We start from the raw sequence: 27901 nt of genomic DNA, 5'->3' as shown, positions 1-27901 counted from the left end.
TTCTCTACTATCTTTCCTATCACTATAAATGGTTCCATTTATTCGAGCAATAGACTAGTCTATTTTCTTCCTATAGCATAACATTCAATAAATCAGCAAATCTTTTCAGGAACAATCTGCTGCTATCACCTTAGTCCAAGCCACATCTCTCATACCAACTCCTGCAATAGCCAGCTAACTGGACTATTTTTGCTTTTGCCTTTCTATAACCTATTCGCACTCCATTCAAAGCAATCCTTTAAGAACATATCTCTCTCTGGTAACAAGCCTTCAAATGGCTTTCCATAACACTTTAAATCCTTGTCTTCTTCATTTCATGCCATGGCTGTCTTTTCTCACTATGCTCTAGTCACACTGGATTTCTTTGCATTCCTAGAATGCCCAAAGCTTTTTGCTTTATATTTCCTTCTGTTTGGACCATTCTTTCTTCAGCCTTCATATGTCTGGACTTGCTCATCTTTTTGCTTAAGAGATACCTCCAGAAGGAAGGTTTCCTTGTCCATACTTTCCTAAGTAAACTCCTGGGGGCATTCTCTACCAAAACATCCCACCATTTATCATATTTCTCCTCTATCAGCCATAGAAGAGATGCTATCCAAAAAGAGCCATGACTTTTGGTTGAGAGATGCAGCCTCTGCCCCAACCAAAGCTATAGAAGATTGATAGACACTATTGAAAATATTTAAAGATGCAGGAACTGCAGCTTAAAAGAACTTATTTGATTTGACCCTCCAAAACCACAATTATAGTGAAGGAAATAGAATTCTAACTCCAGTGTGTGTGACTTCGGAGCTACGCTTCTAACTGATTAATTCTTACTGGGAGAAGCTGACCAGAGCAGCTTTCTCTAAGCACAAAGCAATAAAATTAGAAATTACACTTCAACAAAAAATAGATTAAAAATTCTCCGAATTGATCTCTGTTTAATCAAAAAAGAAACCAAAAACAAACTAATGACACTGGAAATACTATATTAAAATAATAGATGGGAATCTCTAAGAGCATTACTTAGGAGTACAATTATTGCCTTAGATTATTTTATTCATAAAATCAAGAGAATGAGGTTGCCTAGGCATCTCAGTCAGTTACATGTCTGCCTTCACTTAGGTCATGATCTCAGGGTTCTGGGATTGAGACCCATGTGGTTGGGCTGCCTGCTCAGCAGAGAGTCCGCTCCTCCATCCCCCATTCATGCATGCTCTCTCTCTCCTAAATAAATTAATAAAAAAAATTTAAAAATCAAAAGAATGAAAATAAATGAATTATGCACTTAATTCCAGAATTTAGGAGAAGGGGAAGCAGAGGGGAGTGCAAAAAGACATACCTAAGGGAAACAAGAAGAATAAAAACATATTAATCAGAAAATATTTTGTTTAAAAAAAAAAGGAATCAGTATATAAATACAGGCCTGTTTACACACACACACATACACATTGAAAATTTTTGGGAGACAAAGTTTAAACTCACTGTGTGATGATACACTCTGTAATCAATTTCTTTCATAGCTTTGTTGAGATATAATTGATAAAGAATAAACTACCCATATTTGAAGTGTACTATCTGTTAAGTTTTGACAAATATATGCCTGTAGAGCCATCAATACAAACAATTAGTTTTCATTGTCTAGATTTTTATAAATATAAAGTCATAAGGTATGTATTTTTTGGTCTGGCTCCTTTCACTAATTATGTATTCTTCTGTGATTTATGTATGTTGTATTTGTCAACAATTCATATTTCTGTTAAGTAGCTAATTTAGCCTCACTAAGCTTCCAGAAGAGAAGAACAAATGAGTCTCCAAAACCATTTGTGTGTCTCCACTTGCCTAATAAAGAAGCAATGTCTATGAGTTGAGACCTCTTGACTATTTCAAATGATGTTAAGTAAAACGAGGACTAAGAATTGACCATTGGATTTAGCAATAGGAAATTCATTAATCACCTAGGCAAAGTCAGTATTAATGGAGTGGTGGAGGAAATGACTGACTAGAGTGAAATTAGGAGCAGTTTGAGAAGAATTGGAAATAGTGAGTATAAGTAACTCTTTCAAGGAATTGTGCTGTCAATGGCAGATAAAAATAGTTGAGTGATAGCTGGGAGGGGAAGTAGGATTAAGAACAGTTTTTCTTCCTTTTTAAATTTAAATTCAATTAGCCAACATATAGTACACACTTAGTCTTTTTTTTTTTTTTTTTTTTAGAGAAAGAGATAAAGTGAGCAGGGGGAGGGACAGAGGGAGCAGAAAGAGAGAGAATCTTAAGCAGGCTCCTTGCCCAGTGCAGAGCTCAACCCAGGGCTCAATATTACAACCCTAAGATTGTGACCTGAACCAAAATCAAGAGGCACTTAACCAACTGAGTCACCCAGGCACCCCTAGTTTTTCTTTTTAATATAAAAAAGTATGAAAATCTGTCTACCTACCTACAAGAATAATTCAGAAGAAAACAAAAGTTGATTTTAGGAGAGAAGGGAGATAGTAATGTTCTGAATGAAATGATGTGGAAATTTGTGCACAAGAAAGAAGTCTGGATTTAGTAGGAGTGAAAAGAACTGACCCATCATAGCAGATAAATGTGAACAGATGCTGGAAGGTGGGTAGATGCTGTGGTGGTGCTGGTGGAGGGCAGGTCTATGGAATCTCTCCTCTGATTACTTCAATTTTCTTAGTGAACTAAGAAAGAATGTCTCCAGCCAAAAATTAGAGTGAGGAAGAAATGTTGCAGGTTTAAGGGGAGATTAATGAATATGAAATAATCATCTGAAATTACATGTCTTTTACATGATTGGTAAGTCATTCTAAATGTTCTCTGACCTGGAGGATAACAGCGTTAGTCAGAAAATTAAGTAGCTAAAAACTTAAGCATTATTCATCCAGAAAAATATGGGCATGCCTGAACTCATTGCTCTCACAAAACCCAAATTCTGACAGTTATCTTCCATGACTTAACTTTGAGACATTAAGTTACATGTTTGTTGTGTTTGACTTCATTTCACTTTGGGATTGAGAATTATAAACCAATTTCCTTTTAGACTCTTGACACTTTGCTATTAGTTACTGTTTAACAAGAGCCCTATCAGCTGTGTGGCACCTCCAGGGAAGGGGCGGGTATGTGTGTTTCTGGCAAGAGAGAAAAATAAATATTTTTAGCTTGTTTCTTCCGTTTCCTTTTGTTAATTCTTTCAACTAAGAAGAATAATGTATGTTTCTCTGCTTGGTTTTGGTGGCAGTGTATCAAAAGGAGACTACCCACATAAATTGAGATAGCTCCATTTTGTTTTACAGGCACATTTGCCATATTAAAATCTGGGTTATCTCCCCTCATGGGGAAAAGAAAAGGAAATTACATTTTCAGGTCTGTTTAATGTATCCAAAAAAAGAAGGAGCAATTTCTGTCTGTTCCTGAAGAACATGAAAGCTTCTCTTCCAGCTGCTACTGTGGAAAAAAAATAGGAAAGGAAGACTGAGCTTTACAGACTTATTTCATTTTGATCATTCAATATGTTTTCAATAAGCTGCACAATTTGATTTTTAAACAAATAATAAAAATGCAAGGGTAGGTCCATTGGGCAAAGGTTTTGGCTTTAACTTGAAGCAAATGATAAAAAATAACAGATGGAGAGAGAAGGCGTGAAAAGAGTAATTTTATAAAATAAATCCTGGGCTCAGTATTTTTTTGGCCCCTCAGTGCTTTGCCCAGTTAAATATTGACTTCACTCTTCAGTACTCCTATTGCTTGTCTGATAATAGCAAGTGGAGGATGAGCAGGTTATTCAACAGCCATCTATTACAGTTCAAAATGGTAGAAAATTCAGAGTAGGCTTGCAGCAATATACAACAATGGAAATAAATGAATAAACCTAAAGAGAACTTTGAGGAGGAAATTACATGATTGAGTCACAGTGCCACCTGGCCTATACAATAATCCTCTGCCCAAATGGCCTCAGTTTGCTAATACAAACATGAAATTGACTACATTTTATACGGAAATTGTATCTTTTCAAGCACAAGATAAATTTGAGATGCCAGTCCTTCAAAGAGGACAATTTATATCATACTGCTTGTAGGAGACTTTCCATTTGGATCATTCACTGATTGTTGAACAGCTTTGAAGTGTCCATTTCTAGGTCCAAATGGTCGTTATCTCAGATATCATAACTTAGTAGTATTATCAGACTAAAAACTTTAGGATGAGTATAGGTGAGAAAATGTACATATCAGAGACCTATCACCCAAATACTATTTCTTAAATTAGAATTTATAATAAGGAACATTTACGTAAATTTTGCAGAATATATGGCCTTTTTAAACCTTTGGGTGATTTCATTTGCATATTTAAATAGTTTACAGCTATTCTTTCACCTCAAATTATGATGTCTTGGTTTTGAGATTTATTCACGGTTTTTAACTTAATGTTCCCCAACAGAAGCAAGGACACTCATTCATCAAAGCTATAAACATTTTTCTTTCCTTGCCATATACACTCTATTTTAAGGTAGAGGGAGGAATGAAACTTAAGAACATTTCAGAAGACTCAGCACACTCGATTAGCATGTGCAGAGGCTTGCACCCTACATTGGATATAATTTTTCTTTCAGATTATGTTTTGGTAGGAACTTATCCAGATTAATTCTAGAGTAAAGGAATGTTAGAACAGAAGGGGCCCCTAGAGAGGGTCTAGGGCTGGAGGCCAACCCAACTGTCTTGCTTTATAAACTCTCCCAGAAAAGTTAAGAGACTTAAGCAGTGTTATATTAATGCGTAGCATGGTCCCTGTCTTTTATTGTATAGGACATTTGGGAATGAAGTACCATGTGTATGTAAAATTATAGGCTTGGGGTCAGAGTAAGTGACATTAAAATCCTTGCTGAATGATACCTAGCTATGTAACCTTGAGTAAGTCACTCAACCTCTCTAAAACCCAGCTTCTGTGTCTTAAACTGGAGATAATAAGTAGCCTACCACATAAGGTTGCAATATGAATTATGTGAGAAAACCAATGTAATAGGTCTTCACACACAGAGAATAATAAAATAGCACAGGAAATATATAAATTCATTATGCTAAAATTCCTGATGGTATTGCAAAACATAGTGAATAATTTCTGCTCTTAATAGCTTAAAAATTAAATTTGGATGGAGTATTATCAAGAAATATTTCAGGCTGTTTAAATTATGTTTGTGAATCTCATTAGTTGCACAGGGTATAATATTGAACCTGGGGCACTGTCTCTGTAAAACCAAGCCACTTTGAAGGAGGTCTATGGAAGATAAAAAGGTAATGCTGCCATGAATTCATCTGAAGAGCCAATGAAGATATTATAGATACATATGTATATATGTATGTATATATATAGGTGTGTGTATGTGTGTGTAGAAGGAGGAATGAAATATATGTATATATATATATATATATATATATATATATACCTGAGAAATTTAAGTAAACTGGCCCTCTTGATTTATCTTTTTTAATTAATTGAAACTGAATCTAATCATATTAAAATCAGATTTTAGATCCTTAATGAATAGGTTATCATTGTAAGCAGAGGCAAATGTAAGAAAAATCCAATATCATATTCCTATTCTTGAGAATTTGATGGATCCAGTTGTTTGATTTCACCATGTAAGAACTCTGAACCTGAACATCAAACATATGTTTGCAAAGTATCACCAACGAGATGCCAATAAACAGTTATGGCCAACTGGCTTCGATGCAACTCTTTTTGGCTGGTAGGCAAATTGTATTTGGGTCAGAGAGAAAGCCAAGTCTCTGAGGATTCTCTTATACATAGCATTCTAAACAGCAATAGCTCCATTGTTCAGATAAGGGGTCTTTACTCAAGGCCTCCTTGTAAATAATCTAAAGCACATACAGACAACAATGGCTCTTGTTGGAGCAAGCTTTTAAGAAGTGCTTAAAAGTTCTTCAAAAAAGTACATAGGAAAAAAAAAGTACATAGGAGAACTTTTATCTGCATTGCAATTTGGAGTCCACTTAATTCAAACGCTGTATCCTTTCAAGTTGTCTGAGAAGCAGATGCCAAGACAGAATTAGATGTTGGAAGAATTTATTGCAGGAGACAACTGTGAAAGACCCGGGGAGAGGGAGCGGAATAGGCAAGGAGAGTATCACACCATGATGCAGTTGGAGTACCTGTCAAAGGAAGGAAGGATGATCTCGTGGGAAGAGCCTCAGATTATAATGCAGCTCTGAGAGTGTTTCAGTCAGGTCAATAGGGAACACCCAGAACAGAGATGGCTCTTTGGAAGAGTCTGCTTTGGGGCAGAAATGGCCTAGCTCTGGTTGCCAGTCTCTGGCTGGGAGCAGCCTGGAGAAAGTGTGGCTTTGGCATGAACATTATGGCAGATTCAAAGGCGTGGCCACCAGAGGCTGTCTGCCAGCCCTGGTAGTTGCATAGAGTTCTCTGGAAGGGAAATCTGAACACTAACTACCATGGCTGCCGTAGATGCTTTTCTAAGATAATGCCCACAGAGTTCTCTAAGCAGGCTTCTTAAAAAGATGAGAAGGTTTGTTAAGGATGGTTGAAACAATGAAATGCAGTGGATGCCAGATAGCATTACATACATCGAGATACATACAGACATTTGCTGGGGCTCAGAAGCTGGCTTAGGTCATTGCCTCTATTGTGTAAGTTCAGATTTCCTTTTTTTTTTTTTTATTGATTAATTTATTTATGATAGTCACACACACACAGAGAGAGAGAGGCAGAGACACAGGCAGAGGGAGAAGCAGGCTCCATGCACCGGGAGCCCGACGTGGGATTCGATTCTGGGTCTCCAGGACCGCGCCCTGGGCCAAAGGCAGGCGCTAAACCACTGCGCCACCCAGGTATCCCGATTTCCTTCTTGACTATTTCTTGGTCCAGATCTCCTTTATCCCCTTCATCTGAGTTTCATGCAGTTCTACGCTGAAATGGCTTTTCCATCAAATAATTGACTGTATTACCAATAACACTACAAAAAATGATCAGTCTCTGCTACACAGCGTTCTTATTTCATGAATTCTGACTTTGTACATTATTTCAATAATTTGATGACTCTTCCTGATTTCACAAAACTTAAACAGAACTTTTTCTTCCTTCTTTGACAATCATCATTCCGTGGGAATGATGATGGCATTTAAGATCTGACAGTTCTGTTTCTGATCTACTTCTGTTTTACCCAGAGAAGGTAAAGAGGTGAGGCAGGAGGATGGGTTTTATGTTCCTGTCTTTGGGAGGAAAAGTAACTGGGGACTGAATCTTAGTAAAACAGACTATAGTCAGTTATGCTTTGCTTCTTTGCTTCTGCACCATATTGCTGAGCCTCTCACTGCAACATCCGGAGGTATTCCTATCAATTCCTAGCACCACCCCCACACTTTATGACCAGCCCAGCCTCCTTTCTGGCCTATCTTGAATTTATCTTTTTAAAAGAATCATCTCAAGCTTCCAAGTAAAACCTTTCCATTTGGGGTTGAAATTTTAGGATAACAAACCTCCTCACATGCAAAGCATTCAAGAGAAAAGCTATTGTGTCTTCTTTGAATTCACTAGGGAGCATAATTATAGTATTTCCTCAGTAAACTCTATGCCTGGGTAAATGAACAAAGTACAGATTACCTCCTGAGCTAAACTTTTTACCACGATAGCATAATCCAACTTAACCTAAAATGTGCCAAGCGTACTGACAACTCTCCCACAAGAAAGAATGCCCAACTCCTCCCTGACTTATGCTGATAAAATACTCTGCCAAGCACAGGATAGGGTGCCAGCACTCAGAAGAAAGAAAAGAAATTGATCTCTAGTAGGAACTGGAATAATGACCAGCCTTATTCCACTGGAACTCTTCCTTTTTTCAAAGTATACCAATCAGTTAAATCTCTATGAACATGAACCCGACGAAGTCCTTATGGGAATTTTTAACACAACTATCATTCTCTGTAATTTATTTTTGCTTAAAGGGTATTAGACCATTTCAAGAAAGTTGGTTTAATAACAACGCCAAATTTTAATTTCTTTCAATTTTTATTGAAAGTAATGCTCTTTAATCTATTGCTCTGTGTTGCTAATGGAACTGAGCTTTCATTCTCAGTTTGTTTCAAAGGTTTATTCCAATATGTGGACTACACAGCTTGACCATACTACCTGTTTCCTAAACCAAAGCATATATACTACTTTTATATTTATAAAAATAATTGTGTTTTTTTTAAATCATTGCCTTTCAAAAATTATAGAAGTTGCCCTGGTAAGAATTCAAATGGTGGTGGAGATGCCCAAGCTACCTTCAAGGTAAATCTATGCATAGACACTTTCCTCTAATGCAAAATATACATTATCCATAATAAAGGCAGATAGAAAATAACATCAAATTCCTCCCACTGAATGAAACTATGTTAACTCAGTATTATCTTATAGTGATCAGCAGCTCTATTTTGTATCTGTATGGATAAATTAATAAAAAGAGGAATAAATGAACTTAATATTTGGTATGCAATCTCCTTCAAAATATGGAATTCTTGGGGAAAAACATAAATTAAACAGGTACTTTGTTTAAAAAATGTATAAGCAATTCATCCAGGTGAATGCATAAATAACTTCTAGTAAATTGATTTGTTGCTCATCTCAAACAAATATTTGAACCTTGACAAGACCACTCTACAAACTAAGCTTTGACCAAAAAGAAGGGATTTGAAAATTGGAATCTCAGGGACGCCTGGGTGGCTCAGTGATTGAGCCCCTGCCTTCGGCCCAGGGCGTGATCCTGGCTTGTGATCAAGTCCCACATCAGGCTCCCTGCCTGGAGCCTGCTTCTTCCTTTGCCTGTGTCTCTGACTCTTTCTCTCTCTTTCTTCTCTTCCCGCTCCCCCCCCTTCGGTGTCTCTCATTAATAAATAAATAAAATCTTAAAAAAAAAATTGGAATTTCATGATCAGAGAGAAAAATCTGGAGTAGAACAGCATGAGAGAAAAGTGGGGAATTTTATCAGAGAAACTTTGATGACCTTGCATCATACCACAAATATTAGGCTGCTGATTGTATCAGTCCTTTTATGGACATTTACAATAATTTAAAGTCACTAAGGCTGTTTATTTCTGCAAATTTATGGTGCTCTCAAGGGGAAAAAACAGGCTCTAGGTTATGTTTTGATAGTTTTCAGTTTGAAATCAACATTCATCACGTATAAAGCATATAAATGTGGTTAAAGTTGTTTGTTAACTCTTGTGAGTCATAAGCATAAATGAAACAATCGGTGTATTTCTACTAAACTTAATAAACCCTCAGATAAGGCAGTAGTTAGATCAACCTTTTACTAAGAAAACTGGGAATTATAAATAAATCTCAGATATCTTGTTCATTTTGGTTTTTGTTTATCTGCATGGATTTTGCTTAATCCATGGAACACATAGTTCCATAGACTCTTTAAGATTTACATGAACTATGAGTGCAGTTAAATATTTAAATACCAATATTCTTGAATCTAAGATATTAATCAATTAAAATAACTTTTGTACCAAGCTTTCTGTGGTTACTATGAAGTAAATACTTTGTTTCCTAAAATTAAATGTTACCAATGTCTTTGAGTTAAAAAGAAGTTAAAGATGAGTGTGAGGTTGCCTCTTATTTCTGGCAGCATTTTCCCATTTGGGTATCTCCACATAAATTTTCAGCGGGTGAGAGGGTCCCTTGGTCTCATCTTATACAATGTCACCAATATATCACTCAATCCACCACGTCAAATCCATGTAAGATGACCTCCAGGAACAACTCGTGAATGTATTGGTTTTAGAAGATGCCCTTCTACACAATGCTTGGATCTCACCTATGGGTGCTGTACATCTTGGAGATTATTTTCAAGATTTTATTGATTCATTCATGAGAGACACAGAAAGAGAGGCAGAGTCCTAGGCAGAGGGAGAGGCATGCTCCCCATGGGGTGCCCAGTGCAGGACTCCATCCCAGGACCCTGGGATCACAACCTGAACCAAAGGCAGACGCTCAACCACTGAGCCACCCAGGTGCCCCTGGAGATTTTTTGTTTTTGTTTTTTTTGTTACAGTTTTTCTCTTACTAGTCATAGCCACCAAGAAGCTCAGAGTCAATTTTGTGGCTGACTTCTGGCAAATAAATAGGACATGATGATACGCTTTGAAAGGCCATCTATGCCTGCCTGTTATCTTAGTTTTATTCTCTTTTCCTTTCTTTTCCATTTTCTCATTTGTTTTATTCAGTCATTTTTTTGGTTTATATATTTCTCCACAAACCATATCAAATCCTCTTTCAGAAGAAGGGGGCTATAAAGACATTAAATAGATAAATAAGGCAAATGAATGATAAAACAGATAAGGCATATGGACAGATTTAAAAATTGTGATGTCATATGTTGGTTAAGAAAATGATCAAAGTCAACAGAAGTAAAGTGATTATTATGCATCTACTGCATAATAGAGTTTGGTTTATCCAAACTCTTTATTACATAAAAATAATTAATTAATTAGTGATGGTACCTCATATCACATTATATAGTGGATGTATTTCTAGAATGTTGCTTATGAAACAAATTATTATAAAGCAAATATGTATTTAATCTATTAGAGGAAATTGCTATTCAAGCACTTCAGAAGACACAGAATTTTAGTATTAAATGAATACTCAACTTCTAAAAAGGAACAGGCTTTTGTTATGTAGATTCAGGTTCCCCTATTTTAAAGAAAAATATAGTATAAAAGTATAAAAAGCCTTGTTCTTTCATGCCTCCTACCACCTCCCACTTTCCAAAAATTTTCACTCCCTCGAGGAAACCACAGTTAATAATTTAATGTAATTTTTCCAAGTGACTAAAAAAATCAGGTTATTATGTATAGAATGGACAAGAGTTAAACAGACACTTCTAGAAGACTAACATACATGAAAAGATGCTCAACTTCCTTCAATATCAAGAAAATACTCAGAATAAATCAGAATATAGTACTACTCCACAGTAGTAATGGCTAAAACAAAAGAGGCGAAAAACATTAAGTGCTGGTAAGGATGTGAACAATCACTCTCATACGGTGCTGGTGGAAGTGCAAATTCATGCAGCCACTTTGAACACTGTGGCTATTTGTACCCAATAGAAATGTATACGAATGCTCACCAAAAGATATATACTAGAATGTCCATAGGAGAACTATTCATAATAACTAAAAATTGCCATCTATCCAAATTCCCATAAATACTAGCATTTTTGCTATCAGATTGCTTGTGTCTTCTAGATATATATTTCAAATATATTTTATAATGTTGCTTTTCTTTTAGCTTTATTTTCAATATTGAGCATCAAATTGCCTCAAAAAAATTAAAACCAGCCTTTTAAACAAGCATTAAGTAATGTTGATGCATTCTGCATTGAGCTTCTCAACTGGACATTTTTTCAAAGATGCCTTTAGACCAATGCCTCCACTAAAGAAATGTACATGCATCTAAAGGAAATAAAATAATAAGTACTGCCCTCAGGCCTATGCAACAGAGGTCTTTGCACTGGCTCTGTTCTAGCTGTGTCCTAATTCACAAGACAAGGAACTTTTGGTAAATGATGTGTGCCCACTCATGGGCTGTGCTTTCTCTTTACACTATCCTCTGAACATCTCAGATTTTGGAGTTCCCAGCCTAAATATCCTAAAGTCCTAAGTTTGGAGAGAGAAAGATTGGTTAGAGCTTAAACATGTGAGCTGGGGTTCTATACACATGTATAGGAGACCCTCTCTGTATGTAGGAGAGAGCCATGAGTGGAAAGAAGTGGGGAGGACGGACACTGAGGATCTCACAGCATTACCACTTGCTGGTGCAGAACTCTGAGAAATCTAAATTCAAACCTGTCCTCCCAGGCCATTGTGAAGGTACATTGCTCAAGGTGAGAAGATAGGACACATTGTATCCAATGATTTGTTAAACTATCACTTTTAAGTATTAGGCCTATGGTATATGGGTTCCATTTATCTCCCAGTTCTGGCCCCCACAAGTGTTAGAGGTGAACCTGCATGGAATGAATAGCACTAAAAATGCAGTAGACTGCTTCTCTCTGTCCCCATTACTACCTTCTCCATTAGTTTGGTTCCTGGAAATTTTAAAGTTTTTAAATTTTTGCTTCAGTCTGATGGTGTAAAAACAAACTGGTGGTTGCTAGAGGGTTGGGGAGTGAGTGAAGAAGGCGAGGGGGATTAGGAGTAGTACACTTAAAAAAAAAAAGGAGTAGTACACTTATTGTGATGAACATTGAGTAATGTATAGAATTATTGAATCACTATATTATACTCCTGAAACTAACATAACACTGTATGTTAATTATACTGGAATTAAACACACACACACACACACACACACACAAGATGGATAAGATGGTAGCCATTACTACCTGGAGAGGCAGTAGAGGAGTCCAAAGAATGGACTCAGCCCAGAAAGGCTCTGGGTTCCCATCCAAACCTACATATACCTAATTGTGCACTTGGCCCACTCTTTTTGCTTCTCTAAGCCAGCTTCCTCACTGAGAAACAGAGGATAATTGCACTTCACAGAACTGCTGTGAAGAAAAATTGATTTAATTTATGTGAATGTTCTTGGAATACTATACAGTATTAGGAAAACATATGATAAGCAAATTTTATGAAGCAAACGTAGTTTCTGCAGACATTCTGATCTATCATTTGTCTACTATAATTGAGACCTATTCTACTCAGTTCTCAAATTCTTTTATTAAAGATATCATGCTTTCCTGTGGAAACATGTCTCAACCTCACACCTTGTTCAGCAAGTATGATAGAGGGCCGGTGACCTTGACAAAAGTACTTTACCCTGCAAGCCCTCTTTCTCTCTTCTTAATACAGTTCTTGCTCTACCTAAGGGTTTTGCCAGCCATGAATTCTCCTCGAATTCCCTCATCTGACCTCTCCTGGCCTCACTGGATAGACCTTGGGTTGTAGGTGGGTCAGTTCCTTTTATGTGTTCTTCCCGTTGGGTTTTCTGAAGCTCTCAGAGAAGTCTGATGAGCAAACTAGATTGATAGTTTATTTAGCGATTGGAAACAGTCTATGTACCTAATTTCTATAAAGAAAGTTGCTAAAAGAAACTTTTCATACTTCCTCCAATCTCTTTCATTTTTTCCTTTTTTCCTTTTATGTTTCTACCTCTTCTAAGAATGAAAAGGATAGAAGCAAAGAACAAAATAATATGTGAAGACAAAAAGCAGGAAGGGTTGAATGTAAAAGGAAAGAGGAGATAGGAAATGCCTGGATCAAGGAAAGTTAGCTAAACTCACATCTGTAGGGTGTAGGCTGAGTGGTGAATGGAAGTTGCGTCAGAGCTGGGGTTCCTACCCCATCTGCCAGACTCCAGGGCTTCAGCCATTTCCATTACTGCATAAGACCTAGGTGGAAGCTCATGGTTCTCCTCTATCTTGTGGTGTCCATAGTGGATTGAATTTGATACTGAGAACAGCAATTTATAAAGAATTTTGATGAACGAGAGTGCACACTCAGGTAGAAGACTAGGATGATGTTGGGTTTGGAAACCACATCACAGAAGAAGTATTAAAAAGGTATGTATACATTTGGCCTGAAGAAGAGGTAACTTGCAGTGAGACATGTGAAAATGTGTCTCATAAAAGGAAAATAAATTTAAATGTCTAATTTTGTCCCTATGAGCTTTAGGGATAGAACTGAGTATAAATAATAGAATAGCAGAGTCTGGCTAAAGTACTTTTAATGAATAGTATAGTCACAAAATGGAATGTGCAAAACATTGTTTTTGTTTTTTAAATCTTTACACTTAATTTAAAGGGGAACATTCACTCAAGAGTCTCTACTCAGCCCTGTCTTACTCTGTTTCTTGCCACCAGGTGACAGTCTATAGTCTGACACTGCTCAGGCCCTGAGCTTTCCTGTGGGTAGCTCGGAATCCACCAGAGAGTCAAGACAATCATGTTTCTTTTAGCTTTTATGATCTCTGAATTGAAATAAGTATTCTTTTTATAAAAAATTCACAAATTATGTGATGATTTATTTGAAGCTTAAATTCTAGTTCTGGGACCTCCCCATAAGTCTTGGCTAAGAATTTCCAGATCATGAAATAGGTTTTCCCATGTTGCCTTCCAGTAGAAGAAAGGTAAATACCTCCCTAATTTGTTTTCCTCCTGTTATGATTCCCTTTCCATACTCTCAACCAAGGCATTTGTGAGCCAGAGTTGGGGATGAGGATGGAGGGATTATCTTGCTCAGGGACCACTTACAATGTGATCACAACTATTCCATGTCCAACTCCACTAAGGCACTGGTGAGTCCTGGGCAAGGAAGGAATCCCCAGGATTCTTATACCTGTAACCTGGTGTTCCTCAGCCTCTTATCCTGTTATAGTTTTCTATAATCAGCACTTCAGTGATTTGCTTATTTCCTGTCTTTATTGTCTTTCCTAACTAGAATGCAAGCCCCATGAGGGCAGGGTCTTTGTGGGTGTGCCGTATAATTTTTATTCCCTGATGTATCTTAAGTTCCTCGAACAAATTTGTGGTATATGCTCCCTAACATCAGTTGAATGAAAGAAACTGGTGGATGGGAATTCAGTGTTAGTTTAAAAAAACCCTTTAAAATAAGTTTCTTTTATTTTTAGAATCTTGTTACTTTTACTGATAAATATTGTATTAGTCCAGGTTTTCTAGAAACACACACACAGAGAGAGAGAGAGAGAAAGAGATAGGAAGATAGACATAGAGATTTTATTTATTTTAAGGAATTGGCTCATGCAATCATGGAGTTGCCAAGTCCAAAATCTACAGGGCAGCCTGGCAGGTTGGCAGGCTGGAGACCTAGGAAAGAATTGATGCTTCAGTTTCATTCCAAAGGCAGTTTGCTGGTAGCATGTTCTCTTCTTCTGGAGAAGCCAGCTTTTTCCATTATGGCCTTCAACTGATTGGATGAGGCCCACCCACATTATGGAGGGAAATCAGATTTAATTGAAGTCCACTGATTTAAACATAAATTTCATCTTGGGGCACCTGGGTGACTCAGTGGTTGAGCATCTGCCTTTGGCTCAGGTCATGATCTTGGGGTCCTGGGAATGAGTCCTGCATCAGGCTCCCTGAGGGGAGCCTGCTCCTCCCTCTGCCTATGTCTTTACCTCTCTCTCTGTGTCTCTCATGAATAAATAAAATTTTTTTAAATAAATGTAAATTTCATCTTAAAAATACCTGTGTAGATATATCTAGAATAATATATGAAGAAGTATCTGGGTACCATGGCCTAGCTAAGTTGACATATAATATTATCCATCACAAGTATCAATCTAATAATTTGTTTTAGGCTGAAATGATCTCAGATAGGACCCCCCTCATTCTATAGACCAAGAAATTGAGTCATTTTAGACAAATAACTGGCTTACCCAAAGTCACAAATGACCCACACAGTTCCCCAAGGCTCCTGAGTTCCTGAGTTGTTTTTCAACTGCAAATACTACAAAAAGAAGCAGCTGCAAAATGGTGCTTCAGGTGTTTTGGTCTCTGTTTTGTATTGGGAAAAAGCTTTGGCACTTCAGAGTGTACAGAGCAATGGAAGCCATGCTCCAATCCTAAATAACTTCAGACATAGGACCTTATACAGTGGAGTTGTGGTTTGGAAAGATACCATCTGACCTAGATATTTACACTTGAATATGCATAATCTGAATCATGTAAGACTCAGTTTTATTGTCTTTACAATGCAGTTTATATTTTCAGCCAAGCTGTAGTAGAGGTGTGCGATAGGGTAGGGGAAGGGTGGGCTATAATAGGGTGAAATAGGTTGGCTAAGAAGGGACCCATTGACAAAGTAATGTTTGAGTGAGACTTTAAGAAGTGAGGGAGGATCTCTGGGGGCAGAGATCTAAGACAGAGGGAGACATTAAGTGAGGAGTGTACCTGGCCAGTGTGTCTGGAGCAGAATGGGTGACTGAATGATGGGGAGAGCAATAAGTACATGAGGTGTCATGGATCATTTTGACTTTTACTCTGATTTAAATGGAGAACCATTGGGGAGTTTTGAGCAAAGGAATGCCCTTAATATGACTTGGTTGAAAAAGAATTTCTTGGGGTGCCGGGGTGGCCCAATCACTTGAGTGCTCCACTCTTGGTTTCTGGTCAGGTCATGATCTCAGGCCCCACATTGGGCTCTGCAGTCAGTATGGAGTCTACTTGAGATTCTCTCCCCCTCTTCTCTGCACCTCCCATTCATGTTCCCTCTCTCTCTACAAGAAATAAAAACAAGTATTAAAAAAGAAGAATTTCTCTGGCAAGTTTGCATAGGAATCCGGGTTGGTGGGGGGCCAGAGTGGGGGAGGGTGTTGATGTAGGGAGACTAGTGGAGTTGGGAGACCACAGTAGTCATCGAGGTGAGATTATGGTGGTGCTGGTCATAGAGGGACTCATGAGAAGTGAACGGATTCTGAATGTGGCAGTTAGGAGCTCTGTATAGAGATCTGGGTTTCAGATAGAAATGTGGGTAGTGTAAATTTTCATCCAATTTGGCTAAACACTTATTGGGCACTCTACCATTTGCTGGGCATTTAACCTAGACATTTTAGGTACAAATATTAAGAATACATGGTACCTCCTTCAGGGTTCTATAACTACTGGGGAAAGTAGATGTATTAATAAAAACTGAAATGTGTAACAAAAGTAGGTGTAAAGGCCCATGAGGATGCAGACACAGAGAAAAGTAACTAGTTCTTCCTCTGGTAAGAGCCACCAAGGATGTTAGAAACCAAACAATTGCACTGGAACTGGAAGCTTAAGGAGAATTTCCCTATGTGGTCAAAGTGGGATATTCCAGGCAGAGGGAAAGGATGAGTAAGTGCGAATGCACTTTTCAGGAGGCAAATGTGCTTTGACATGCCTTAACTTGTAACAAATTAATCAATTTAAGACCTGATACATTTCCCCCCCATAATGTGGAAAATAGGAAGAGGGATATACTGCTATAGACCTATATATAGTCATCTATGAGATCAAGGGACCTTTACTCATGGGACTTAAAAATAAAGACTGCCCTCAGTGTAAGTTGCAAGGTTATATCTGGTTCCCTAATATTTCATATTAACCAGTGTCTTTGCCTGTTCTGTCTGTAGCACACTATTTTACCGAAGATGGAGCAGTAGCCAAAGCAGTCAGTCTACACGCTCCTGTCTCAGGGAATGAGGGCTACAGCTGAACCCAAAAGAAAAAAGAAGGCAATCCTCCTTTTTTAGCGTGGCCCTTAAATCATCTCAGGCCATAAACAATAGAACTTAGAAAATATTTTGTGAGTCCATCTGGCACGTCCTAGACTATATCAAGATTCTCTTAGCTGGAGGATGGGGGAAAGGGGATAAGAAGGCACAGAACGGACATTAAGAGAGAATGTGATTGTGCCAGGGTCTGAAGGACCAACTTGGAAGGTCATCTCAGGCAAGAATGCAGTCAACACGTGAGCACTGCCTGGCTTCCACTCTGGTCACTGTTGCCCTTCCAGCCAGCATGGCACGTACTGACCACCCAGCCGGCATTCCGCCTGCCTGGGCCCTAATCTTTCTCTGTGTGGCCAACTCCCATTTTAAAAACTCCAGACACTGAGAAGCACTCCCATTGCTCTAGCAAAGCCTGGAACCCCAGAAATCAAGGGACTGGGGAAGGATCCGAGGGAAAGAAAGCCTTCTTGTACTCAGGTGGGATAGAAGAGGACCCGGTCAAGGTCAACATCCATTAGACAGTGATGACACATACCCCTTCCAGAATCTTTCTTCCTCCTCCTCTCATTCTGTCTTTCTTTGCCTGGAGACAGTTGAGACGTTGAGCCACAGCTGAGACTCAAAAAGGACTCTAAGGAACAGAATTTTCCACTTCTTCGATTCCTTTAAAAATAGGAGTAACTTAAAAATTTTTTTTTAAAGTAGGAGTAACTTCTGTGACATCTGCTGCTTCAATCTTTGGCCCCGTGTTCTTGCCCTGACTCTTCCTGACTCTTGCCCTCCCTGGACTACTTGCCATGTCCCACTCACCATGTGCTACTCCCCACACCCTGGGGATCTTTTATTCCACTGCTAAGAATCTTGGTTTCTTTAGATTGTTGTTTAAACATTTCTCTCTGGTTATAAACTTGGCTTTGCGTTTGCGACCCTGTTTTTTTTTTTTTTTTTTTTTAAAGTCCTTTAGTAAGCTGAAGCTGTTAGATAAATGACATTACAAGTGGCTGTCAGCAGTAACGTAAACAGTTAACAACATAGCATGACTGGCTGCTCCTTCAGATCTCCCACAACCTGGAACTGGACTTTTGTACTTTCTGCTGAGAAAAGCATGGGGTGACGGGGAGTTGGGTGCTTTACAGAATGACATGCCTATGCCTATGCGCAAGGCTGTGAACTTTCTGAAGCACTTTGACAACTTCCCCTCTCACTTTCTTTCCCTACGGTGGAACCAGGTGCACAGGCTCGGGCTGGACAGAGGAGCTGGGTCCTGCACAGGGCAGTTCAAAGGAACCCCCCAGGGCGCACACGAGGGCAGTCCTCAGGCTGAGGCCTGCGTCCGGACACCCTGCAGCCCTGTGCGGTGGCTTCGGGACCAACGTCTCTTCTAACATGGCCTGCGTTTTCTGCAAATCACCTCACCTCTCTGTCTCTGTTTTCCAACCTCTAAAGTAAGATCTTCTCTACTTTTAACGATCCTTTCAAACCCAGGGAGCAACAGTTTGGAAACTGGTTGCAGGTGGCAATGTTTGGTTGGCTAATCACGCTTTCCGAGCTGCCCCCTCGCCCCCAGTTCCCGCAGAGAGTTCACTTTTCTTTTGAGCGTTCCTTTCGATCTGTTGACTGCACTTCTTGCTCTTTTAGGTCCTGCCTTCTTTTTGGGAGCGGGGTGGGCGGAGAGGGAGCGTCCTGCAACTACCAATATTTTCCTCTAGGAGGAGCCGCGCCGCGCAGCAGAGGGTGACACGCACCAACTCCGACTCCGCCGCGGGGATCGCCGCATCCCAGCTCCCCGGAATGCTCGGCCCGCGCGGCGCCCGGCGCCTCCGCCGCGGGTCTCCAACCGGCCGCCGCGAGCTCCCGCGGCCCCTCGCCGCAGCCCGGGCCGCGGGGGCGGCGTGACCCCCGGTGCGCGGCGGCCGCTCCCCACCCAGCCCCTGCCGGCCTCCCTTCCCGCTTCACCCCGCCCCCTCCTCCTCCCCGAGCCTGACAGCCCGCGAGCTGCCAAGCGGGGCGCAGCCATGGGAAGAGGAGGCGGTCTAGGGAGCGGCGGCGGCGGCGGCTGGAGCGGCGGCGGCGGCTGCTGAGCGGAGGCGGAGGCGGAGGCGGAGGCGGCGGCGGCGGCGGCGGCGGCGGCGGCGGGGACCCCGGGCTGGGGCCACGCAGGCCGGAGGCCCCGCGCCCTCGGGCCCCGCGCGCGAGCGGACCGCGCTCTCAACCCGCAGGCGAGGCTCGGAGGTACGGAGGGGCTCGGGGCTCGGGGCTCGGGGCTCGGGCTCTTCTTTGCCCCCTTTTGCCCGGGGCCCGGGGAGGGGACCCTGGGGGCACCGGCTGTTTAGGGAAGTGGCGACCGGGCTTTTGTATTTACACGAATGATTTCTTTTTTTCCTCCCCGGGTGACTTGGGGGCTGGCCGTGCTCCCCTCCTCCCCCCGAAGGAGTTGTTTCCCGCGGGTGGGTCGTTGTAACCCGATCCACGCGGGGGGCGTGCGAGCGTGTGTGGCGCTGCCGGTGGGCGTCGGGGAGTTGGGGGCGACGCGCGAGCCGTGCCACGGGGGCGCCCGCGGGGGCTCCCCCTGAAGCCAGGATTGTTAAAAAGTCGTAAAAGTTTTGCGAGTGTTGCTACTTGGCATCACCGGCCGCGCTGGGGCAGGGACTGCGAGGCTCCCGCGGCCGAGGGGGACCCGGGAGAGCGGAGGTCGCCGGGCGGGCGCGTCCACACCGCGCGCCCCGGCCCGAGGCGCAGCGCCCCGTGCGCGTCCGTGCGGACCGCGGCCGCGGAGCCGGGGTGGTGGAGCCACGGCCGCCGGTCCCCGCGGGCTGCGGCGGTGGAGGTCGCGGCGAGCCGAGCACCCCCGCCCCCTCCAGCCCCCGACACCCTCGTGGTTGTGAAACCAGCCGGGCTCCAAGTGTTGACCCAGGCGCCCGAGGCATGACCGCTGCGGGTGCGCGGGGTCGCGGCCCCTCCGGGGAGGTGCGGGGCGCGGTCCCCCACCCGCGGGGCCTGACGGAGCCTATTCTGGGGGCGAGGGCTTTCCAGATCGCCGGAGCGGGGACGCCTCCTGGGCCGCGCCGGGGGCTGGTGACCTGGCCCGGGTCTGTGTGCTCCGAGGGTGTACGTGCGCGCGGGTGTGTGTGTGTGTGTGTGTGTGTGTGTGCGCCTGGGGAGGCGTGTCGTGCCTGAGCCAGTAGGGTGTGCGGGGGGGGGGGGGGGGGGCGCAGCGAGGTGCCGCCTGCCCGTTGGTGCGCCCGGAGACCTTGGAAGGGACAGGGAGAGGTAACGGGAGGCCAGAGGTTGGGAAGTCGCGGGAGTTCCTGCGCAGGATTTAAATACCCCGGCCTTTAAACCACTACCAAACCCGGTGCCTTTGAGGAGCTGAGACCTGGAGGTGGCGGTTCCCGGAGCTCTCAGGAGACCCCATAGGAGGACGAGGGTTCTAAGTCCCGTGTGCATGTGTAGGTACAGAACTCTGGAGCCCAGACCCCAGCTGCAGCTGCGCATCTGAGATTCCCCGGGGTGCAGCTGTGCACAGTCCCCAAACTAGGCGGTCTCTGGGGTGTTTACCCCTAAGAGTCCCTGTCATGTGTGCCTGGGCAGGCACTCCCCTATTTCTTCATACAGGTTGCGGCAGCTGTGCTGTGTGCAGCTGGTGTTCTAGGCTAGTGTCTACCTGGGTCACCCCGCAAGTCCTTTTCTCTGGGGTGCCAAGGTGTATATACATAGACCTTGGAGATAATTAGTGTGAAATATTTTCCAGAAATTGCAATGCTGCATAGGAACAAAATAAAATGATTTAGTAGACAGGGTTGTTGGTTCCATCTTTTCTGTGATTGGGGATTCTGTTTCCTTTTGAGAAAAGCTTGGTGTTCCCAGATCTTTTTTTTTTAAGATTTTTTTTGAAATTTATTTATTCATGAGAGAGAACAGAGAGAGAGAGGCAGAGGGAGAAGCAGGCTCCATGCAGGGAGCCTGATGCGGGACTCGATCCCGGATCTCCAGGATCAGGCCTCAGGCCAAAGGCTGCGCTAAACCGCTGCACCATCCGGGCTGCCCCCAGATTATATTCAAGGGGTCTCTGGTTATGTACCGTTTCTCTTCAAATGGACTTCAGATGGGGCTGGAAGGGTGCGTTTCCACCCAGAGACCCTTGGAAAACATCATTTGTAGTTTAAGCATGGCTCATGCCTTATCTCCTTCTACCCTTGGCAACTTTTTGGTAAGTCTAAGGAAAGTTGGTGAGTCAACATTCAGCTTTTTGTTTGGAGTAAATATGTCACAGTGAAATTATAGTTTTGGTTCACCGAATGCGATGGAAAGCCAACACCTAATAGGCAGAAGTGTGAAATGAAAGTCTATAAATGCAGTGACTCTCCAGTGCATTTTTTTTTTCAAACTGAGCATGCAAATATTTGTTCTAGGCAGAGTTTGGGGCTGTTTTTTTTTTTTTTGTTATTGTTGTTAGTGTGTAAACAGGAGACTCCACATCATAAACCACTTAAAATGGATCCCAGGCATCTTCCCTGTGCTGTCTCTGGTGCTTGTGTTAATAGATGTTTACAGTGCTTGCTAACCTATGGGATCGTCATGTGGAGTATCTCATTAGGTCAGGACATAATGTTTATAGCATAGTGTAATAAATGGAGCCCCACTTGCAGCCTGCTTCTGCCAAGTGCATGAAACACCCCAGCATGGAAACAAATCTTGAAGTTGGTCCAACTTGGCGAGCCTCTTTGGCTATCTGCTGGTGAGCATTGTTAATGTAAAGATAAATATGAGTGATACAGTAAGAATGTGGCACAGCCAATTGTTTAACTTAAAAAAACAGGCGTGAGTTATATTGATTAAATTTGCAAACCTGAAGATTAAGCTTCTCCGGTCATTCCACTGGTAAATTGCACAGTGATGGAGACTTGGTTTAGTTTTAGAGGACAATTAAAAATATGTCCGTAATGAAAATAACTTAGTGTGTTCACATGTGTCCATAAAAGCCTTCACTTTTTTCAAAAGAAAAAAAAAGAGAAAACCCTATAACCTCTGTGGTAATGATTTAAATAATATGAGGTTTCAAATCATCTGATCACTTTCTGAACATTGAGTTGATATGAATTGAAGTTTGGTAAGGCTTTGGAGTCAGCCCTCTGCTCGTTGTATAAACAGAGCAATGTAGGCTGTCTTTGGCAAGTGATTTTTTTTTTTGACCTTGAACAGTATGATGTTAATAACATGCCCAGTAAAATGATTGATGAGTATAGTAACCAACTTCAGAGGTACCTATCAGGGATGTGAACTTCCACCTCAGTAGTCCTTTCTGTAAATGGGCCAGCCCACCTCTTCTTGAAAATACTCAGCTGGGAATCTTGCTTCCTTGCTGGCTGGCCCATTTGAGGAGAGGTTCATTTTTTAAAAGTTCTGCTTTGTACTAAGTCAACATTTTCTTCTACCTATTGACCTACTGTTCAGTTGCTGGAGCAACACACAATGAATCTAATCTCTCTTCCCTTTAAGTGCTATATTTGAAAACAAACATTATGCCCCTTCTTCCTGAAATTTTTTTTTTTTTTTGCTTATCCTTACACCTCTTCTCACCCACAGTGGGGTCCCCACCCTTCCCTGCCCTGACAATATGCCCCAGAGTCCACATTCACGATATCCCTCATTATGTTTGTCATCTAAAACTCAGGTATGGGTACACCTGGGTGGCTCAGTGGTTGAACTTCTGCCTTCAGCTCAGGGCATGAACCTGGGATCCCGGGATCGAGTCCCGCATCAGGCTCCCTACAGGGAGCCTGCTTCTCCCTCTGCCTGTGTCTCTGCCCCCTCTCTGTATCTCTCATGAATAAATAAATCAAATCTTAAAAAAAAAAAAAACAACAACTAAAACTCAGATGTGAAATCTCTAGTTCTGGTCTTTCTGCCTCCATTAAGGCAGCTTAATATTCATGAGCTATGTTAGCCATCTGTTTACACTGTCCACTAATTTCAGAGCTGTAAACAAGATAACAACTTACTCTTTTTAGATTATTAGTCATCCGTAATCAGAACATTATAATAGTTTCAAAACCAGTTTTTATGTTAACTGTACTTGATTAACAACAGAAAATGTTCTCCGTTCCTGAATTTCCTATAACTCCATGTGTCATACTGTGTAGGTACATGCAATTCTACATGGAATGATCATAGCTACTTAATTTCTCCCGGTCAAAGGAATACTAAGCCAAAAAAAAAAAAAATACCAGAATGTTCTGAAGACAAGCAGATTGAAGTTGCATATCATAGATGGGGGTAGGGACTCTGAGGTATTCTTTTCCTGGATCTTATTGTGTTGCTTCCACAAGCATGAGTCAGTTCTAGCTATCAGGCTCATTCTATCCAAGTCTCAGAGTATGCCATCTGGCCCTAAATCAGGTGAAAGTACGTCTGACAGACATGCTTCCTCAGGCAACTGCAACTTAAGATGTACATCAGGACATGGCTGAGTCAACAACCCATTCTTCTCCTGGAGGTCAATGGCTTATAATGTGGCAGAGAAGTCAAAAGCAGGTATATCACTGCGCCAGTTCTAGGAGAGGTTCCTGTCTCCTATTGTGTGTCTGGATCCAAGTTAGACCAAGGCTCTGAGGGTCTTCACTGACCAAGTTCTAGCCGCCTTGGAGGAAAGAAGCAAAGCTGGTATGTACCGGGGGAGGAGGCGTGGATCAAGGGTAAGCTCTTTGGGGCCCATTGGACCTAGCCTGAATTTGAGCTTTACCACCAGCATGCAGATAGATTAGCTCCTCTGAGACTCACTTTTCTCCTCCGTGAAAATTATGATGCTTAACACCCAGGGCTGAGGTATTTAACACAACTTCTGTAGCATTTATGGCCTGTGCTGCTCATTAGACACCTGCCTGATCCAATTGATTTCCCTTTTATGTATCTGTCTGGGGCTTCCCAGCTAAGTTATGTTTCCCCTGCTACCAGCTGAGAATCTGCCACAGCTGAGAATCTCCTGTCTTCTTGCAAGAAATGTTTATGGTTGATGATGATGACAGTGTTGTTTTTCTCAGCAAGTCTGAATGTGAAAGAAATAACCATTTTTCTTGGCAAAGAGAAAACAACCAACCTGTGATAATGGACTGACATCTGGGCCTATCAGAAGGTCCTACTTTGCACATTGACCTTTAGCCAGAACAAGGGGCCAGTGACAGTCTGTGTTCTTTGGTGAAATTGTTCGTGCTGTGCCCTCCTCTGTGTGTGTGCGTGTGTGCGCGCGCGCGTTTGCAGTGAGATTCCTCACTAATCCGCTTGCATTACGATCTCCACCTAGATCACATTTGCTTCTTTATTTTGTTCTCACATAAAGGGAGGAAATAGTCAATGATAAAGTGCATTTTTAATCAATGATAAAGTGCATTTTTTAAAGTTCAAAATTTATTTTGATTAATAATTCAGATCACTTATTTAATAAGCTTCCTGAAAAATTTATTTCACAACTCCCTACCTCCTCTCTAGTCCCCACCTCCTGAAAAAAAAAAAAAAAGAAAAAAGAAAAAGAAAAAATAAATTTAGAGCAGATCCACTGACAAGTACTTAGATGTATAATTTCCCAACCAAAGTTCTACTCTGATATAAGAAACCCTTAAGGGGATCCCTGGGTGGCTCAGCAGTTTAGCGCCTGCCTTTGGCCCTGGGTGCGATCCTGGAGTCCCGGGATCGAGTCCCACATCGGGCTCCCGGCATGGAGCCTGCTTCTCCCTCCCTTCACCCTGAATTCTGTATATGTGTTGGACATGTTTCCTTAAAAAAAAAAAAAAAAAAAAAAAGAAACCCTTAAGTTAGGGTGGTATAATATGAAACAATAGTAAATGAGGTTTCAGGGAACCCCTCCAACGGGCTTTGTAATTTTTGCAAACTGTTGAACTTTCCTGGGATTCATATTTCTTACATGTTAATAACAGACAACAACAACAAAAACAAGGAATAAACAAGATGCCCTCTTAGGATTCTTTCTGGGGCTATAATTCAAATACACTTAATTATTGAATTTCTCTTTTCTCTCCATGCTGTTGGGACTTCGCTTGAAACTCTCTAAGAACACCTATTTCATTTGTTTTCAGTTTCCTGGTCTACTTTTTCATATCTGTCTTCCTTGCTAGGAACGATTCCTTGAAATAGGAAATAAATTTCATTCATTTTTATATTTTCCCCCTCTCTGCTGAATGCTTGTAAACACAGCAGCCCTGGAAAGAGTGTTAGTTTAGTTAACATGAAACGCTTTGGATTGTCAAGCTGTAATTCAGACCACTTATTTAACAAGCTCCAACAATTTTTAATATAAGTGTCAACAAATAGTGTTTGCTTATTCCCTCACCGTTAATATTTTTAATCAATTAACTAAAACAGATAAAAGTGGTGTAATCATGGCTGTGTTTCCTGAAACAATACCAGCTCATCACGGTCTGATGCAGAAAATCCTTCTGAAAGTTTTCTTTTATTGTTTGTTTTAAGCTAAAGACAATTCTATGATGAGTACCAGACTCTTGAAAGGAAGAGAACAGAAAGGATTCTTGTCTAATTTCAACTTCTTTCTTCAGTGCTTCTCACTACCTTTTTTTTTTTAAAAGATTTTATTTATTTATTCATAAGAGACAGAGAGATGCAGAGACATAGGCAGAGGGAGAAGCAGGCTCCCTGTGGGGAACGTGATGTGGGACTCGATCCCAGGGCCCTGGGATCATGACCTGAGCCAAAGGCAGACACTCAACCACTAAGCCTCCCAGGCGCCCCTTCTCACTATATTTTAATAGAGGCAAATGAAGCCTTAGGTCAGGCACCAATTTTACTGAATAATGATTCATAAGAAGGCTGTGATTTTGTCAGAAATTGTTGGGTTGTGTCTTTTTAATTAGCATCCAAACCTACCTTCAAATACTTCATTTCAAAATCAGTAGATAATTTCTCCTACAGAGTCCTTAAAACTTCCAGATGTGTTTACTGCTTTGATTAGGCCTTGATTCTTTTGTGACTGACAAGACTTCAGTCAGTTCTCTTTAGAATAATATCGTTATAATCCTACTGAATTATACTTCTTAGATTGTGAATTTGTTTAAACATAAACAAGTCTATCTCCAGCTGGCTAGGCTTCTAAGTGAAAAATGTATCCTAGGGAAAATGCTTGCTTCATGGTGATTTGACACAGGTGGTGGAGAATACACTGAGAAAGCCCTTACTCAGTAGTAGAACACCAAAGGATTTTGCAATTCGAGTAGGTGCTTTTGTGTATTTACCTATGGTGGACAGCCTGCTGTGCTCAATATTTGTTCTAGTAACTCATCCATGATTATTTCCTCCATTGTTTATAAAATGAAACATTCAAAGTGTATTATTTAAAAACTTTAAGGAACTTAAGAAACAGTTCTTTCAGTATATATAGACATACCATAAAGTCATTGGTCCAAAGAAAAATTTATTTCTTCCTGCTTAAAAAAATGTACGTTATCATAATAAGCATCATATCTATCTTTTTTCTTTGAGTTGCCATATCAAAAAAAGAAAAAGGAGAGTGTGACCATTACAAAATAAATATCCTTAGTTCTCTCCCCACGTGCTTATTGAAACGAAAGGTGCTACTGTGATGCAGTAAAAAGCTCATCTCAAATATGGTGATGGCTGGTGATAAACTGTCGGTCTCCCAGTTCTGATTGCCACTGGGCAGGCAGCCCTTCTCCTTGGTGAGGATGATGGCATATGATCCTAATTCACCCTATCCGTGGCTTCTTTGGACACCTACAGGCTATGTCATTGTTATCCCAGAAAACCTCAATTTGGCAAAGCAAAGTGAAAAACAGTCTGGGAAAGCATATGTGAATGATAAATTATGAAGAGTACTGAAGAGAAAACCTCTACAGTGGCTTCTTGCCCTAGGGGTAAAAGAAGATACCAGAATCCTTGGGCAAGATGATGATGAATGAAGACACCACTTTGATACCTAGCAAGTCAAAAAGATGAAAGAAAGTGGAACAAGAATGAAGAGGAATGATTTCTTTTATATTAGCACTCAGCATACCATCTTATTTCCTTTGGAGACATTGGCAAAACAATGCTTTGCTTGTCAGAGGATAGTTGTTTTTTTTTTTTTTATTCTTAAAGATTTATTTATTTGTGATAGACAGAGAGAGAGGGGGGGGGGGCAGAGACACAGGAGGAGGAGGGACAGGCTCCATGCCGGGAGCCCGACGCGGGACTCCATCCTGGGACTCAGGATTGTGCCCTGGGCCAAAGGCAGGCGCCAAACCACTGAGCCACCCAGGGATCCCCAGGATAGTTGTTTAATAGATATTTTTGATGGCCTTAGTTTGTAGTAAAACAGAGAAATTGAATGTGGTGGTATGTGGTGAGCTGGAGGCAAAGAATATGGATAGGGTCAGGTGATGACAAGGATCTAAGCTCAGAATGCAAACTTGGTATTATTCTCCTTAAATTAAGGATGATACCCAAACTTGATGACCAACTTACCTAGGTAGATCCTGTTTAGGGCCTTGGCAATGACAAGAAGTTTTTAATATTTGACAATATGGAGACATGTTGGGATTTTTCTGTGGGACTCAGTAGGGTTTGGGAGACATCCAGTTTACCAGTTCTTGGTATCCTCCCCATCAAAGAGTATAAAATTGTAATTCTCTTTGCTTTTGTCCATAAACTTTAG

General features: G+C 41.3%; 1 protein-coding gene and 1 long non-coding RNA gene across 6 annotated transcripts in view; one reads left to right on the top strand and one right to left on the bottom strand.

The window, feature by feature from the left end:
- Nucleotides 1-15607: 15607 nt before the first annotated feature.
- Nucleotides 15608-19085, bottom strand: LOC140632582 (uncharacterized). Of its 3 annotated transcripts, none has more exons than XR_012030183.1 (3): nt 18969-19085; nt 17759-17886; nt 15608-16245 (listed from the first exon to the last, which is right to left on the bottom strand). It is a non-coding gene; the product is annotated as an uncharacterized lncRNA (long non-coding RNA). The 3 variants fall into 3 exon arrangements; XR_012030181.1 differs by having other exon boundaries at nt 18640-19038; XR_012030182.1 differs by having other exon boundaries at nt 18809-19038.
- Nucleotides 19086-19349: 264 nt separating this feature from the next.
- GHR (growth hormone receptor) overlaps nt 19350-27901 on the top strand; it is a 270875-nt gene continuing 262323 nt past the window's right edge. For 2 of the 3 annotated variants that reach the window (XM_072824750.1, XM_072824747.1), the window contains exon 1: nt 19350-19455. Coding sequence is in view for 1 of the 3 variants with exons in the window: in XM_072824745.1 (XP_072680846.1) it covers nt 20669-20672 (4 nt within the window). In the remaining 2 variants the exon portion in view is untranslated. Of the gene's footprint in view, nt 19456-20653; nt 20673-27901 lie in introns of those variants that run through there. The other variant, XM_072824745.1, reaches the window with a different exon arrangement.

The sequence above is a fragment of the Canis lupus genome, chromosome 4 (assembly GCF_048164855.1).
Source record: "Canis lupus baileyi chromosome 4, mCanLup2.hap1, whole genome shotgun sequence".
Classification (NCBI taxonomy): domain Eukaryota; kingdom Metazoa; phylum Chordata; class Mammalia; order Carnivora; family Canidae; genus Canis; species Canis lupus.
Note: the sequence above shows the minus strand (reverse complement) of the source record. Positions and strands in the feature narration are given on the sequence as shown.